At 41.4% G+C, this 16,095-nt stretch overlaps 1 protein-coding gene across 10 annotated transcripts in view; it reads left to right on the forward strand.

The window, feature by feature from the left end:
- SHANK2 (SH3 and multiple ankyrin repeat domains 2) overlaps nucleotides 1–16,095 on the forward strand; it is a 688,250-nt gene that overhangs the window by 285,387 nt on the left and 386,768 nt on the right. For all 10 annotated transcript variants that reach the window (XM_075927688.2, XM_075927690.2, XM_075927695.2 and 7 more), the window contains 2 exons: nucleotides 794–1,103; nucleotides 9,609–9,778. In XM_075927688.2, the coding sequence (XP_075783803.2) occupies nucleotides 794–1,103; nucleotides 9,609–9,778 (480 nt within the window). The remainder of the gene's footprint in view (nucleotides 1–793; nucleotides 1,104–9,608; nucleotides 9,779–16,095) is intronic.

The following is a 16,095-nucleotide window of genomic DNA, read 5'->3' on the forward strand; positions in this document are numbered from 1 at the left end:
TCAGTGCTCTGCCAGTAGCATTTGCAGGATTTAGTCCCTGATTTGTATTCTTTTACTTAAAATACTTAGCTAAATGACGTATAGATGTCTGGGTATGTTCTCCCCTGGATGCAGGTGGGAGCTGAAGTGAGTATATTACCTCAGGATTTTGCACTCTCTGCTCTACAGACAATAATAGGTGCAATATAAATGCCTAGATTAGAAAAACAGACACCTCAGGATTATATTAGTGTAAGCGTTCTAACAGAAGAAGAATCTGTCCTGAATTTTTAACCTGAAAGATGGAGATAAATCCTGCTAACATTAAAGATTTCCAGGCTACTGGTGAACTGACAATGGAACCAAATGTTTTCTTTCAGTTTAGGGCTCTGTAGGAAAAAGGAACCCAAAACAGAATAGGGAAAAAGTTCCTGTAGACCAGTTATGTCCATGATCTTGTGCGAGGCTTCAAAGAAAGCTTGAGAGAAAGCAAATAGTGTTGATGAAAGCTTGGCAAAAAATAGATGTTTGCCATTACTATTTATTTATCATTGATGTTTCCAGTGTTGTGGGGTTAACTAAGTAGTAGAATCACTAAGTCAAAGTATGTTGCATGTGAAAGTAGTTTTCAGTTTTAATTATGTTTTTAAATATAATTCTGTTATTTAGCTTGATTAGATAATCAGCAGAGATCGTTTTTCTCTAAGCACCCGAAAAAGGTGCCATATGTTGTTGAATCTTTTTGAGGCATGATAAATATGCATAAATGTAAAATCAGATGTGATTACCATAATTGTCTCCCCCTCCCTTACAGTGCCATTTAGAGAGGCCCCTACCTATTCGAACAGGAGGCGGAGGCCCCAAAGCACCTTGGCAGCACCTCGTGTCTTGCTTCGTTCCAACAGCGATAACAATCTGAACATCAACAACATTCCTGACTGGTCAGCTTCATCTTCTGCTTCTTCACACCGCAGCCTTTCACCTCACCTGCTTCAACAGATGCAGAATAATCCTAATGGAACTGTAAAAACTGTTGGGAGTTATACTCCATCCTCTCGGAGTCGGTCTCCATCACTAAACAGGCTAGGAGAGGATGCAAAAAGACAGCAACATAGGCACATCAGGTGATCTTTTTCAATATTCCTACAGCTTGAAATAGATCATTTTATGGGCACACTGATCACAATATTCATTCATACAGATTCATTGTAAATATCCATCTTGGGCCTTGGGTATATGTGAACATTTGAATAAAATCATGGCATTGGAACAATGTCCAAAAGCTAAACTTGCCAATGCCTTTAACCATTGCTTTCAGATACTTCTATCCACTCCATCCCTTTCCTCACAAAGCCTGCATAAACAGGTAAGGCTAGCAATATGGTCTGAAGCTTACCAAATCATGCTCCGGTATCCTCTGCCAGCCCCCTCCTGTTTCAAGCAGGCTGCTAATAGACCGGGGGGAGGGGTTTAAAAAGGAACATTCTGATTTTTTCAATTCAAAATTTCCTTTTGTTTTGATTTTATTTTAAAAGATTAAACTCAAAAACAAAATGAAACTTTTCATCCAGAATAAACTTTTTTTTTCAGTTTACCAAAGAGTTTGACATTTGAAATGTTTGTTTCTGGTTGATCCATAACTGGTTTTTTTTTGTTTTTTGTTTTGTTTTTAATGTTTTGGTTCTGCCAATGAGTTGAAAAATCAGTTATTCAGACAGCTCTAAATGCAAGTAGCTTGAGAGTCTTATATGGTTGCAACAGCTCTAAAAATCATTGGGAAAGAGAGGTTCTCTGAGATGCTAATGACCAAACTGTCTCTCATGGCTGTAGCCTGCTTACTTTACAATAGGGTGAGAGTACTGTCGGCCATCATAGAGCTGATGGACCCTGAGTCAATTGCTTTCTTTCAGCCTCCTTCCCAGATAATACTCAAGTCCAGCTAGAGGTAATATATCCAATTCTGCAGCATATCGAAGTCCCACTTCCCCTCTTCTGGAGTTGAACAGTGTGCAGGAAGGAAGAAAAAGTGAAGTAATGAGGAATTCCTATGAGGCTGGTTACGGTGGCTAGAGGGTGGGAAGTAAAGCTGGGGAGGGGCAGCAGCTAGAAGCTGTGGTGGTAGGGAGCAAGCATCTTCTCTTCCCACTTTCCTCAGTACCCTATCACTTGAGAATTTTGGTGCTTTATTTCTTCCCCTCTTGACCAGCGTGTGCCTCATATCAACCTAGTTATGGATAGTGCCAGGTGGATGAGAAGTCTTGCTTTACTGGAGAAAGGTGGGTGCTGGCATATCTTGTAATAGAACAAAATCAATAATCTAGAGAATAATTTATCTTATAAAAATGTCAGTACACTCCAGAATGCTGCCTTATAAAGGGATAATTACAGTTAGGGAGAGAGTAAGAGACTCAAATAGAATTTAAATACATTTGATCCAATAAACTTAGTTTTATGTCAACCAAAATAATGGACATTCTCTGTCATATTTCCTCATCTCAATATGAAAAATGAAAAAAACTAGTATTGTCAAGTAACAGTATTGGCCACTTTTGAACATCACTTTGATATTATGTATAATAGATTTATCTCTAAATTTGTAGACGTTCACCAAATTCTCTCTTTTTTTTTAAGTTATCACTTTCTTATTACTTTCTTCCATTACTTTGATCCTTATTTTTCTCCTTCTCCTTTTCTGTTATGGGACCCAGCTAAACCCTGTTTTCTGATATTGACATTAACAATGCCCCCAGAGCTGTCTAATGTTTCACTTTACATTTATCAACATTAAATTTCATTTGCCATTTTGTTGCCCAGTGACTTGGTGAGATCTTTTTGAAGCTCTTCACAGTCTGCTTTGGTCTTAACTATTTTGAGCAGATTGGTATCATCTGCATATTTTGCCACCTCACTGTTTACCCCTTTCTCTAGATCCTTTATAAATAAATTGAATAGGATTGGTCCCAGGACAGACCCTTGGGGAACACCGCTAGTTACCTCTCTCCACTTGGAAAACTTACCATTTATTCCTACCCTTTGTTTCCTCTCTTTTAACCAGTTATCAATCCACGAAAGGACCTTTCCTGTTATCCCATGACAACTTACTTTACTTAAGAGCCTTTGGTGAGTGACCATGTCAAAGGCTTTCTGTAAATCTAACCATACTATATCCACTTGATCCCCCTTGTCCACATGTTTGTTGACCCCCTCAAAGAACTCTAGCAGATTAGTAAGACATGATTTCCCTTTACAGAAACCATGTTGACTTTCCCCCAACAAATTATATTCATCCATGTGTCTGACAATTTTATTCTTTACTATAGTTTCAAATGATTTGCCCTGATTACCAGTCTGTAATTGCCAGGATTACCTCTAGAGCCCTATTAAAATATTGGTGTCATGTTAGCTATCTTCCAATCACTAGGTATGGAAGCCGATTTAAAGGATAGGTTATAAACCACAGGTAATAGTTCTGCAACTTCACATTTGAGTTCTTTCCGAACTCTTGGGTAAATGCCATCGGGTCCGGTGATTTCTTACTGTTAAGTTTATCAATTTGTTCCAATATCTTCTCTAATGACACCTCAATCTGGGACAATTCCTCAGATTTGTCACCTAAAAAGAATGGCTCAGGTTTGGGAATCTCCCCAATATTCTCAGCCGTGAAGACCGAAGCAAAGGATTCAGTTATCTTCTGTGCTATGACTTTATCATCTTTGAGTGCTCCGTTAGCATCTTGATCGTCCAAGGACTCCACTGGTTCTTTAGCTGGCTTTCTATTTCTGTTGTACTTAAAAACATTTTACTATTACTTTTTGAGTTTCTGGCTAGCTGTTCTTCAAACTCCTTTTTTGCTTTTCTTATTATATTTTTATGCTTACTTTGACAAAGTTTACTGTCCTTTCTATTTTCCTCACTAGGATTTGATTTCCACTTTTTAAAAGATCTTTTTATCTGATACTGCTTCTTTTTTCCTAGTTAAGCCACAGTGGCACTCTTTTGGTTCTCTTACTGTGTTTTTTAATTTGGGGTATACATTTAAATTGGGCCTCTATTATGGTGTCTTTGAAAAGTTTCCATTCACCGTGCAGAGATTTTACTTTTGTCACTGTACTTTTTAATTTTTGTTTATCTAACTTCCTCATTTTTGTGTAGTTCCCCTTTCTGAAATTAAATGCCACAGTATTGGGCTGCTGATGTGTTTTTCCTACCACAGGGATGTTACATTTTATTAATTTATGGTCACTATTTCCAAGTAGTCCAGTTATATTTATCTCTTGAACCAGATCCTGTGCTCCACTTAGGGCTAAATCAAGAATAGCCTCTCCCCTTGTGGGTTCCAGAATCAGCTGCTCCAAGAAGCAGTCATTTAAGGTATCAAGAAATGTTATCTCTGCATCCCATCCTGAAGGAATGTGATCCCAGTCAATATGGGGATAGTTGAAATTCCCCACTATTATTGAGTTTTTAAATTTGATAGCCTCTGTAATCTCCCTTAGCATTTCATAGTCACTATCACTGTCCTGATCAGATGGTCAATAATATACCCCTACTGCTATATTCTTATTATCGGAGCATGGAATTAATATCCATAGAGATTCTGTGGAATATTTTGGCTCATTTAAGATTTTTACTTCATTTGATTCTACATTTTCTTTCATGTATAGTGCCACTACCCCACCAGCATGATCTGTTCTGTCCTTCCAATATATCTTGTACCGTGGTATGACTATATCCTGTTGATTATCATCATTCCACCAAGTTTCTGTGGATATTAATTCATTTTTTAAAAGAATTTCCTCTGGCTTTTCTCATCCCTCTTCTCTGAATGATTGAATGTTTCATCAGCACGAATATTGATGGAAGTGAATTTCATGCCCGAAAATGTGTGGAGACCAAATGCTAAGCACTCCAGGTGCAAGTATTTGCATTGAAACTACTTGCATATGTAACACAGGGAGACAGAACTGAACATGGGACCATTGCAGTTTAGTACATGAGCGTCTACAGCTTGAGCTACAACTCAGCTGACTCTTGACTAAGGCTGTAGAGGGAACTCATACTTTCTCTCTGCAAGTGGTCTAAGTGCCACTATACCATGCCATGTAGATGTGTGGGTTACACAAACACTCACTCAAACATGGATTAGAAAAAATGGTATAGAAAGGCCAGTAGAAAGTGGCTGGTCATGTGGTTCTATCTCTTACTTCCAGCTTTTAAACTTGTTGAAGACCACTAAAAACACTTTCCTAATGTTCTCTGTAACCATTTGCTGTAGTTACCCAGGGAATTTTGCAGTCATGAATAGGGGTATACACGGAGGACTCTCTCCACAAATTGTGTTCTTTGAAGTGTCACCATGCCTTAATCTCTGGCTTAAAGGAGAATTCTTGTTCTCTCCCCTTGCTATTTGTAAATGATTCACTCAAATCAAACTGTCCCTCACTTTAGTCTGAAAAGCCTCAGTCAATTCAACAAAAGTCTTTTGTGGCTTTCTTCCACAGACCAAAGAAAGCAAAAGGAATGAAAATGAGTAGCTTGCTTGAGTCATTCCCCGAAAAAACAAATACATTTTCCATAAATCAGTCTTTCTGTCAATGCATGATAAGCACCTCCTGCTCCTGAGCCAGCTTTTTTAAAGAGTTCTTCCATTTCTCAGGAAGAGCTTGCTTCTCCCAACTCTCTGAAAGCCAAACATGTTCATAGTTGTGATTAAACACAGATGCTCTACTTTCTTCCTCTTCTTGGATCTATTTAATTCCTTCCTCTCTCTCTAGATGCAATACATTTATAAACCCCACGAGTGAAGGGAGGACACCTGCGATCATAGAATGGGAAGATTTTCACAAGAAAATCAGTCCTCCTCCTCAAAAAAGAGAGGTTGAATCTTTGATAGGTTTGACATAAGATGCTTGGATGTGACCTTTTGCACAATTATCCTGATCTAGTCCATCCATCTTCTCATATTTTTTCTCCTCAAAATATTAACAAGGTGTCAGGATTAGACTGGGATTTATTGGAATGGAATGTGTCAAATAAGATTGAAGGAAGCAGCATCTGTAGTACTTGGTCCTAGCAACAGAGTTAAGTGAGATCCACTCTCTCAGTAGGGATGAGGACTCTTAAATCAAAGAAGTCGTATTGGTTCATATGCTAACTCTTAAGATTTGGAAGACCTACACTCTTACCAGAATAGAGGGGAGAGGTTGCAACTGCTTTGGAGAATAGGGTCATAATTCAAAATGATCTGGACAAACTGGGAAATGGTCTGAGGTAAATAGTAGGGATGTTAGCTATTAGGTAATTGAATAGTTGCATAAATGTATTAATTCTTATTGGTCACACGACTATTTGATAGTCCCCGGGATGGAGCTGGCAACCAGTGCACTCTGGCCCTATTCCCGGGGAGCTCCCTGAAACCCTGTGCTGCTGCCTCTGTATCACAGGCAAAAGTGTGGGGTGCCAGAAGGGAGCCAATCTATGAGGGAAGCCAGTTTAAAAATCAGCTCCCCTCGCAGACTGGCTGCCTGCCACCCTGCACTGCTGTCTCTTTATCAGAGGCAGCAGTGTGGGGTGGCAGCAGACTTTGTCTGCAGGGGTCCAAGCTTCCTGCAAATGGGGAGTTTGGACCCCTCGTGGACAGGGGCTGCTGCCGTGAAGCATCCTCTGCTCACAGCAGGCCCATGTTTGCCATGGACAGAGACGGCTCCGTGGCAGCTTCCCCTGCCCTACCCCACCACTTCCTCTGTTAGATGCAGCAGCAGTGGTGAGACAGGCGGCACCACGGAGTGCTGGGGTGGGGAGGGCAGCTGGCTTTTAAACCGGCTCTCCCCAGCACCAGCTCCTGATCCCCGCCCTTACTGCTTCTGATACAAAGGCAGCAAGGGTGGGGGAAAAGCATATAGGTAACAATAACTGATAAGCCTAGGCTTATCGGTTAATCTTATAGTTAATTACACATTGACATCCCTAATAAATAGGATGAAGTTCAACAAGGACCAATGCAAAGTCAATCAGTTTCACACATACAAAATGGGAAATGACTATCTAAGAAGGAGTATTGCAGAAAGGGATCTAGGGACCACAGTGGACCCTGCTAAATATGAATCAATAGTGTGACACTTGCAAAAGAAGCAAACATGATTCTGGGATGCATTAACAGAAATGTTGTGAGCAAGTTATGAAAAGTAATTCTTCCCCGCGCTGATTAAGCAACAGCTGTTGTATACTATCTGGTTCTGGGCACCACATTTCAGGAAAGATGTGGAGAAATTGGAGAAAGTCCAGAGAAGAGTAACAAAAATGATTGATGGTCTAGAAAACATGAAAGACTAAATTAATTGGGTTTGTTTAGTTTAGAAAAGAGAAGACTGAGAGGGGACATGATAGCAGCTTTCAAGTACCTAAAAGGGTGTTACAAGAAGGAGGGAGACAAATTATTCTCTCTACCTCCTGAAGATAGGGGCAGCTGCCCAGCTGCAACATGGATGGGGCTGCATTGCGGGCAATAGGCCTAAATTGCAGCAAGGGACGTGTAGGTGGAAAAACTTCCTGTCAGGGTAGTTAAGCACTGGAATAAATTGACTAGGAAGGTTGTGTAACCTCCATCATTGGAGATATTTAAGAGTAGATTGTACAGACATCTGTCATGGATGATGGTGCTCAATCCTGCCAGCAGGGAAGGAGACAGGTCTTGATGACCTCTCGTTGTCCCTTCCAGTTCTAATATTCTATGATTGCATGATAATCTCTATACCGGACCATGCCAATGGAGGTAGGGTTTATAAGAACGCCTGATTATTCTGAGTGGGATTTGTGTATATATTGTAGTGCTGTAACTTGCACAGGCAGGTTGATCTGGTCAGGACAGGGTGGCAGACCTGCTTAGTCTGTAGAATTAGGAGGTGCTGTTTAGGCCTAGGGCACTTGTTATGTAAGCATAGAGATTAGGGGAGAAGAATGGAAAGGGGATGGCTAGTGGGGTCTAGGGTTAACACTAGCTGCCTCTTTCACTTTAAGCAGCTACTATAGCCTAGTGAGGTTTCATCAATAAACCTCCAACTTGTATAGCCACTGGTGGAATCTGTTTTCATTGACACTTGTCCTTGCCAATGAAAGAAAGGAAGGAAAAGTAAGTCTAGAAATCATAAAGTCTGAATTCGAAGGTGCAGCCATTCTTGATAATGTGTGCGTTACTTCAGTGAAATTGATTTGAGTGAGTGGGAAGTTCACTGTGATAAACTTGCCCAACCATCCCTTGATTTACCTTTTATACATAGCTTTATTGGCATAGTCTTCAATCTTTCCTCCTGGATTATTCTCACCCCCCTTTTTGTTAAAGACAGTTAATCATCTTTGATTTTTGTCCTTCATAAGTTAGAATCCCTACTTTCACTTTCTCTTCTTTACACTAAAAAATATATGTTTGTTAAAGTGCACCTTGATCCCATTAGGCTGAGCTAACCAGTGAATCTCCTTCCTTCCTTTCTTTTCTGAATGCTAGTGTGTGTATTTACCAGCTCAGGCAAAAATACCTGTTTGCTTACCAGTGTCATAATGGTGCTTTTTGTTTAAAAGGATATCACTAGGTCAAATTTTTTAAAAAATCCTTCTCATACTAAGCAGCTACACAAGCATTAACTCATTCTGTTTTTCCCCCTCCCTTTATCTTTTCCCTGTCAACATAGATTACTTCTTTGTATTCTTGTTTCTCTTGCATATCTTCTATTTTCAGCATTTCCATGTACTGCTTTTTTGTTCCTTACATTTATCCTTAGCAGTGGAACTGTAGCATGTTGCACGTATTTTATGATGCCTTTTAACATTTTTCCACCCACACTTGAATTTTACCATTTCCTTCCTTGCACCAGAGATAGTTTTTTAACTATTGTAATATTTGATCTTCTGAAAAGAAATATCTTTGTGGTGGTGTGGCCCAATACCAAGCTTCTCTATTTTCCATGCTTTAAATTTAGTGCATCTACACAGCACCATATTTTGAAATAATGCACTATTTGGACACATCCTTTAACACTCGTGGAATGAGAGTTACAGGGATGCCAAAATAGCATGCCTGTTATGTCGAAAAATATTTCAAAATAATAGGTGGGTTTATAAGATGCAGGGTAGCTATTTCAAGATACCTCTAGTAACTGTTTCGGGATACCTGCTGCCTAGATGTATCCTAAGGTGCTGGAGGAACATTTCTTGTTGTTGTTTAAATTTTTTGTTACAGACTAACATAGCTACCCATCTGTGACCTGTAGATTTTGGTGGCTTAAGTGGTTCTACTTATATTTTTTTTGCAGTGTTGTTATGTGTATGTATATCTATAAAGCATGCGAATTAAATTAGCTGAAGAGTTGGAAGACTGCATGGTTTTCTCAATTATTGTGTTTTCACATTTTGTTGTAACTAAATGGTTGTAAGAAAACCTTTTCCAGTTACAAGATTATCTAAAAATTAGAGTGTCTATACTAACAAACTAGGTTTTTTTTCCAGGAATCTCAATGCAAACTGCCCGCTTATTGCATATTCTCACTGCTAAGTACATTCTGATGTGTTATGAGAACAGGACAATATTAATGTTTACTTTAAATTATAAACTAATGCTGTGTCATTGCAATCCCTAGTGCCGGTTACAATCCCAGTGCCAACAAGGATGCTATTGCTGCCTCGGATTATCAGGGTCCAAAACGCAAACTTTACAGTGCTGTACCTGGAAGACTTTTTATTGTCGTAAAGCCATATCAACCTCAAGGAGAAGGAGAGATTCATCTGCACAAAGGGGACAGGGTAAAAGGTTCGTCTTTTTTCTTTTAGTTCCTGAATAACCATAACATTTTTCTTGTTGTATGCAGATCTTGTTTTTTAAAACCCTGTATTTGTTCATCTATATTAAAAGAATGTATTTTGTTTAGATCATATGATAATAGAGCTACTATTTTCACTCCAGTATTTCTTTACACCAGATTTTGCTAGTAATTTGTGCATTTAGTTATATTTTGTAACCAAAATGTGTTCAACTACTGTTGTATAGTCAGGGTCATCAGTCAGGTTTCAGGGTTCATCCCAATGGGTTCCTGACAGGTCCTCTACTCAGCTGTTGATTATAAACTTTCAGCTGTGTGAATGCATACGTTTGCTCCCCTGTCTAGCATGTTAACCATGTGCAATTAGTTAACATGACAGACTCCCAGAGAGCCCTCAGAGACCACAACTCAGATAAGGATCAAAAACACCTGAGTAGGTTTATTGCCAAATGACATACATTAATAGTTGTCAGCGGACAGACTCACCGCTGTACCACTACACCTGATGTAAGCTGTGACAAATGTGCTAACACCCATTAAGCACCATAGAGCCTCCCCCCCTCCCCATGATCAGCCAGCGATTACCCTTCGAGGTACACTTATAAACACATGTACAAACAAGCCACATATCACTGACGTATCAGGTTGCCACCATTTGTTACCTGGTTACCACCCCTTACCTCGTAGAAGGAGGGCTTGCTTACTTATTCTTCATGCTGTCAACTTCACCCTGGTCCTGAACTTAGGTCAGTATGTACATTATTTATGGGGAGATGGGTGATACCAAAATGTTTCTTATCGAGGTATTCTGTTACAACTGCTCTGGAATGTGCTTTCAACCTATGCTTGTTTCCTTTTGCTCGTCTTTATACTTTAGCTGGCTTATACTCTATTTCTCTTTAGCCAAGTCTCTTTCCTGCCTGCAGCTTCACTGAGCCAAAGTCTTGCTCACTAGATTTCAGGCCTGCTGATTTTATGTTACCAACCCTCAACTTACTACAACTACCATTGTTATAACCAATTTATGAAGTGGGTGCCATTTAAACTCAAAAGCATCTGCAGTAAGAATGGTATATTCCTATCCTACAGGAGGAGGCACAGTATTGCAGTTATTGCAGAGGTCCAAATTTTGAGTTTTAAGGATGTTGTAAACTTGTGGCCTATCCCACCAACCCAGGAAGAAACAAATGCTATGTCTGAGATTGTGTCAGGCTTTACCTCAAGGCAGAATTTTTTGGAGTAAACAAAAATCTTGTAACACCAAAATAAACCAATTCCCAACTCAGCATAGGCATTAGTTCCCAGAGGCTTTCCCCCTTGCTTCTCTCTAAGCCTCTGGAAGGAGGACATACTGACAGGACATGAGACTTGTAGGTAGCCCTTAACCAATTCCTGGCTGTTCTATCGTGACACAGGGGGTCTACTTTAAATAGTGTTGGGGAAAATACCTTTTAAGGTAAAAGGGAAACTAACAGCTACTAGTTTGCTTAGAGGCCAAGAACAAGATCCAATTCAAGATCGAACTTAGGCTATGTCTGTGCTGCCCTGCAGTTCATACTATGGGGCTGCAAAGAGCCTTGCACACCAAAGTGCCATGCTGTAAGTTGCTTATGTGGACACTGTGGGTACAAAAGGGTTCCTTGATCTCATTCATGTAATCTTGTTTGAAGTGGTCTATGTTAATGAAAACTAGCAAACCTTTAGTTTGTATCTGCAGTGTCCAACAGGGAAGTTAATGCACAGCATTTTACTGTTTGCAGCCACGTAATCTGTACAGCAAGGCAGTGTAGACAATGTCTTAGTGTTACTTTTCAGGACAGCAGGTGCATCCCAGAGATGACGTGGCTAGGACCCCATTAACAGCAGATTGAAAGAAAGCATTGTTCTTGTCCTCCTGGATAGTAATATAGTGCCATATTGGTGAAGTTGGTGGAAGTTAAAATGTGGGTAGAAGAACAGGGCACACGCACACATCTTTCTCATCTGTTCCAAAGTAGTTGCGGAATACTTGCATGACTGTGTAGGTTGTCAGTTCTATATACTTATCTACATGATCATTTTAGCTGATATGTGTTTGATTCCTCCACTGCTCAGATTATTAGCCATTATTCATTGAGACATTGGTGCAGATTCTGTGCATCATTCTATGCTCTTTCACTTTAGGGCAAAGGATTCTGCCTCCAAGTCTCCTGCTGAAGATTGCTCTTGTGTGGGGGAGTTCCCAGTGACCATAGAGTTAACATAGTTGCCAGCACAAGGGTCATATTAGGAATGGACACTTTAAGGTTTGAGGTGTGGTCATTGAATGTGGGGAGAATCTGAAGGCAGTGCACTTCAGCTTTCTCTAGATACCAGCAGTCCCTTCGGCCATGGTCTCATGGCCCTGAATAGCTTAAAACAGAGACATCTCAGGACTTCTAGGTTGCACCCCCTACCTGCAAAATGATTATGAATATTAGCATTTGGGATATATTTCCTCCTTGTTTTGATTGTTGAACATAATGGAAGTAGTGGAGAGCATAAATTATGATTTAGCCTAAATATATGGAAAATAGCACAATTAATTTTTTTAAACATTTTCAACGGAACCAAAAATGTAAATTGGAAGTGAGAGTTAGAACTTAAATATTTTAGAAAATTTTCATCAAGATGGCTGTCAATTTTACTGTTGGTGCTCTACTGTTGAATAAGGGTCACATGACTCTGAGTTTAGACAGACATTTCTGCTACCATAGCCTGATGACTTGGATCTCCTCCTTGGTCTTTAGGCTTATGTGAGCCTGACCACTGCTGTAAGTGATATGCCTTTTTGGATAAGACTTTGACTGGGGCTCCAGAAACCCCTTATCATCTGCTTAAAGATCACAGGGTTCTTGTCTGTCCAGGACCATCTGCATAAAATTATCCAATTTATATTCTGCCAGTCAAATAAGTGTGTCAAACCAAGGCTTGGTTAAAAACTGAGAGAAAATAACCATGGAACACAAACAATTTGCCTGAGTATCTGAATGCTTACTTGTGAGACATGTATTAAATCAGGCTTTATCGTAAAATAGAGGAGCTCATATCTCTTAGATATTTTTCTCTCTCTGGTATATCTGCTGGTCACCTGACCATCTTTATCCTTGTTGTCGCTAAAATCCTCTGTCTCCCCTGCATGTGCTTTTCAAGTCTTATGATCTGGGGTAGGTCTTGGTGTCAATGTTCATTATTGTATCAGTGTAAGGGTTTGTGTTCCTGACTACTGTTGTGACTGATCAGCTGTTATCATCTGGAGAGAATGAAAGATTAGGATTCCAATGCATTGATTTTTTTTTTACACTGAGTCTGATATTATCAACTTCTCACCACATCTTTATGGCTTTAAATTGAGCATTTAAAATATCAATTTGTATTCCGCCTTACCTATATTCACCATCCAAGGTGAGTGAACTTTGATGTGCATGTTCATTGTTTTGGGAGTGGATATTAGATCGCGCCTTCAGAACAACCGTTTCCATTTTGTATCATGGCATCTCCCTCTAATGGAAGGAAAATCTAATGGATTTTCCTCAGTCTGAATTCTTGTTAGCTATTTTCCATTGCAATAAAATATACATTGACAGAGTCCAGGCCCTCTTCCTCAGCCACTCACTGCATGGTGATGAAGCTGCAAGAAAAATGACAAGACTACATTAGGAGTTTGTACACTTGTGTTGGCCAAGCTCATAAGCTATGTATTTACCAGGCTCCTATTCCACCCCCAAATTTTCAGGGACTCCCTCCAGATTCCCCAGTCTCTTCTCTACTAGATGTTCTGTCTGTCCTCCATTCCAATAGCTCTGTGTGTACTTGCATTCCCTTCTATGCCAAGGGTCAGTGTACCCCCACACCAGATTTATGTGTTTATTGCCCCCATTACTTCTTTTTGGTCTCCCCCACTGTCTGGGTGCTAAGTCATTCAGTATGTCAGCATGTTGTTGGGGTTCCCCTCAGACGGGTCGGCAAACTTTTCAAACCAAAGAGCTAAACTACATCAAAATTCAGAAACCGTGGTCAACAAAGAGCCATATAAGAGTGCCCATTTGCATGACTGACAATATTGATAATATTACAATATTATTGATAATTGATATGATGATTAATAATAGCATAAAGGAAACATTGTACTCACAGACTTTATTTAATGGGACTTCTGCTGCTGCATCTTTTTGCACATTTCTTTGAAGCTTACATCATAACTGGTTAAATCCAGCTTTATGCCCGCATTCAGGCTGTCTTCTGTCAATTTTAAGGCAGGGGGCTGGGGATGTGGGGGTGCAGGAGTCTGGACTGAGGTGTATGAGGAGCTCAGGATGGGGCATTTGGGTGTATGATGGGCTTAGGGCACAGCATTGGAGTGTGGAGATGCAGGAGTGTTATGGCAGGGGGCTGGAGATGTGGGGGTGCAGGAGTCAATGTTGGAGTCTATGAGGGGCTCAGGGCAAGGGGCTGGTGTGTGTGGGAGGGGCAGGAGACAGGGCAGGGTTCTGGGGGTGGGAAGGAGAGTATGTGGCGGGGGGAGACAAGGAGGGAGATCACTTTACCTGTCTGGGGCTGGGCTGCTGCACCCAGGCAGCAGTGGCTGGATGAGGGGCTGGGCCAGGATTGCCACAGCTGAATTGTGACCTCCCTTGCTACCCATGCCACAGCAGGAGCGGGGGACTGGAGCCAGACCATGGGGTCTCCCCCAGGATCAGGGCCGGGGACAGGACTCTGTGGCCAAATGGGGGCTGGGCTGTGATTGGGGCTATAGCCCTGGCCCTAGCCCCAGCCACAGACCAAGCCACTTGCCACAAAGCCCGCCCTGGGAGTACCCAGGGCAGCCACCACGTGGCCCACCCTGGCTGTTGCTCCAGTCCCGGGAAAGGGCTGAAGCTGGAGCCAGCGCCACGTGGCAGTTACCTGGCTGCAATAAGAATGAGACTTCATTGCGGGCGGCTGCCCCATGTACCAGGGCTGGAGCCAGGGCCATGGTACAGCTGCTCCTGTGGTTGCACCACAGCATGGCTCCAGCTCCATCACATGGGGTAGCAGGGATGGCCAAAAGAATCATATTTGCTGCCGTATTGAGCTATATTTAGTTCGTGAGCCATAGGTTGCCGATTCCTGCTCTAAGACCTCTTCTGCTCGGTTCCCAAAGAACTCTGTTAGATTCCAGTCTCATCACTCAGGTTCCTCTATCTGGCATACGCTATATCTGGCATATGCTTAACTGATCAACTTCAAGCATGAGGGTAGCTGTACATAAGGGGTGGGCGGATTGGGATACTGCTTCCCACTACTCCCATTGGCTGGGAATGGTGATCCATGACCAAAGAGAGCTGCAATCACCCATATTTGTTGAGGTGCAGATAAATATAGTGTTGGCAGCTTGCAAGGGACTAACCCAGCCAGTCCAGATCTGGCCTGCAATCCAGTATTTGCCCACTCCTGGCGTAGGGTGTACTATATGTACAGAGTATCAGAGGGGTAGCCTTGTTAGTCTGAATCTGCATAAACAACGAGAAGTCCTGTGGCACCTTATAGACTAATCTATTTATTGGAGCATAAGCTTTCGTGGGCAAAGACCCACTTCTCAGATGAACGTAGTGGAAATTCCAGAGGCAGGTATAAATATAGAGACACATGAATAGAAAAGAATACCAATAAAGAAGAAGGCCAGAGATAATGAGGTCAATTCAGTCAGGGAGGATGTAGCCCACTTCTAGTAGCTGATGTGGAGGTGTGAACACCAAGAGAGGAGAAACTGCTTTTGTAGTTGGCTAGCCATTCACAGACTTAGTTTAATCCTAAATTGATAGTGTCAAATTTGCAAATGAATTGTAGCTCTGCAGACATGTACCCAGGAGCCTCCTGCTACAAGACAGGCCCAACAAAGAAAATAACAGAAGATCACTGGCCATCACATACAGTTCCCAGCTAAAACCTCTCCAACGCATCATCAGTGATCTACAACGCATCCTGGACAACGATCCCTCACTCTCACAGACCTTGGGAGGCAGGCCAGTCCTCACCTACAGACAGCCCGCCAACCTGAAGCAAATTCTCACCATCAACTATACACCACACCACAGTAACTCTAACTCAAGAACCAATCCCTGCAACAAACCTCGGTGCCAACTCTGCCCACATATCTACACCAGCGACACCATCACAGGATCTAACCAGATCAGCCACACCATCCCTGGCTCATTGACCTGCACATCTACCAATGTAATATATGCCATTATGTGCCAGCAATGCCCCTCTGCCATATACATTGGCCAAACTGGACAGTCCCTCCGTA

This window comes from Pelodiscus sinensis, chromosome 5, assembly GCF_052426305.1.
Source record: "Pelodiscus sinensis isolate ZL-2025 chromosome 5, ASM5242630v1, whole genome shotgun sequence".
NCBI classification, from domain to species: Eukaryota; Metazoa; Chordata; order Testudines; family Trionychidae; genus Pelodiscus; species Pelodiscus sinensis.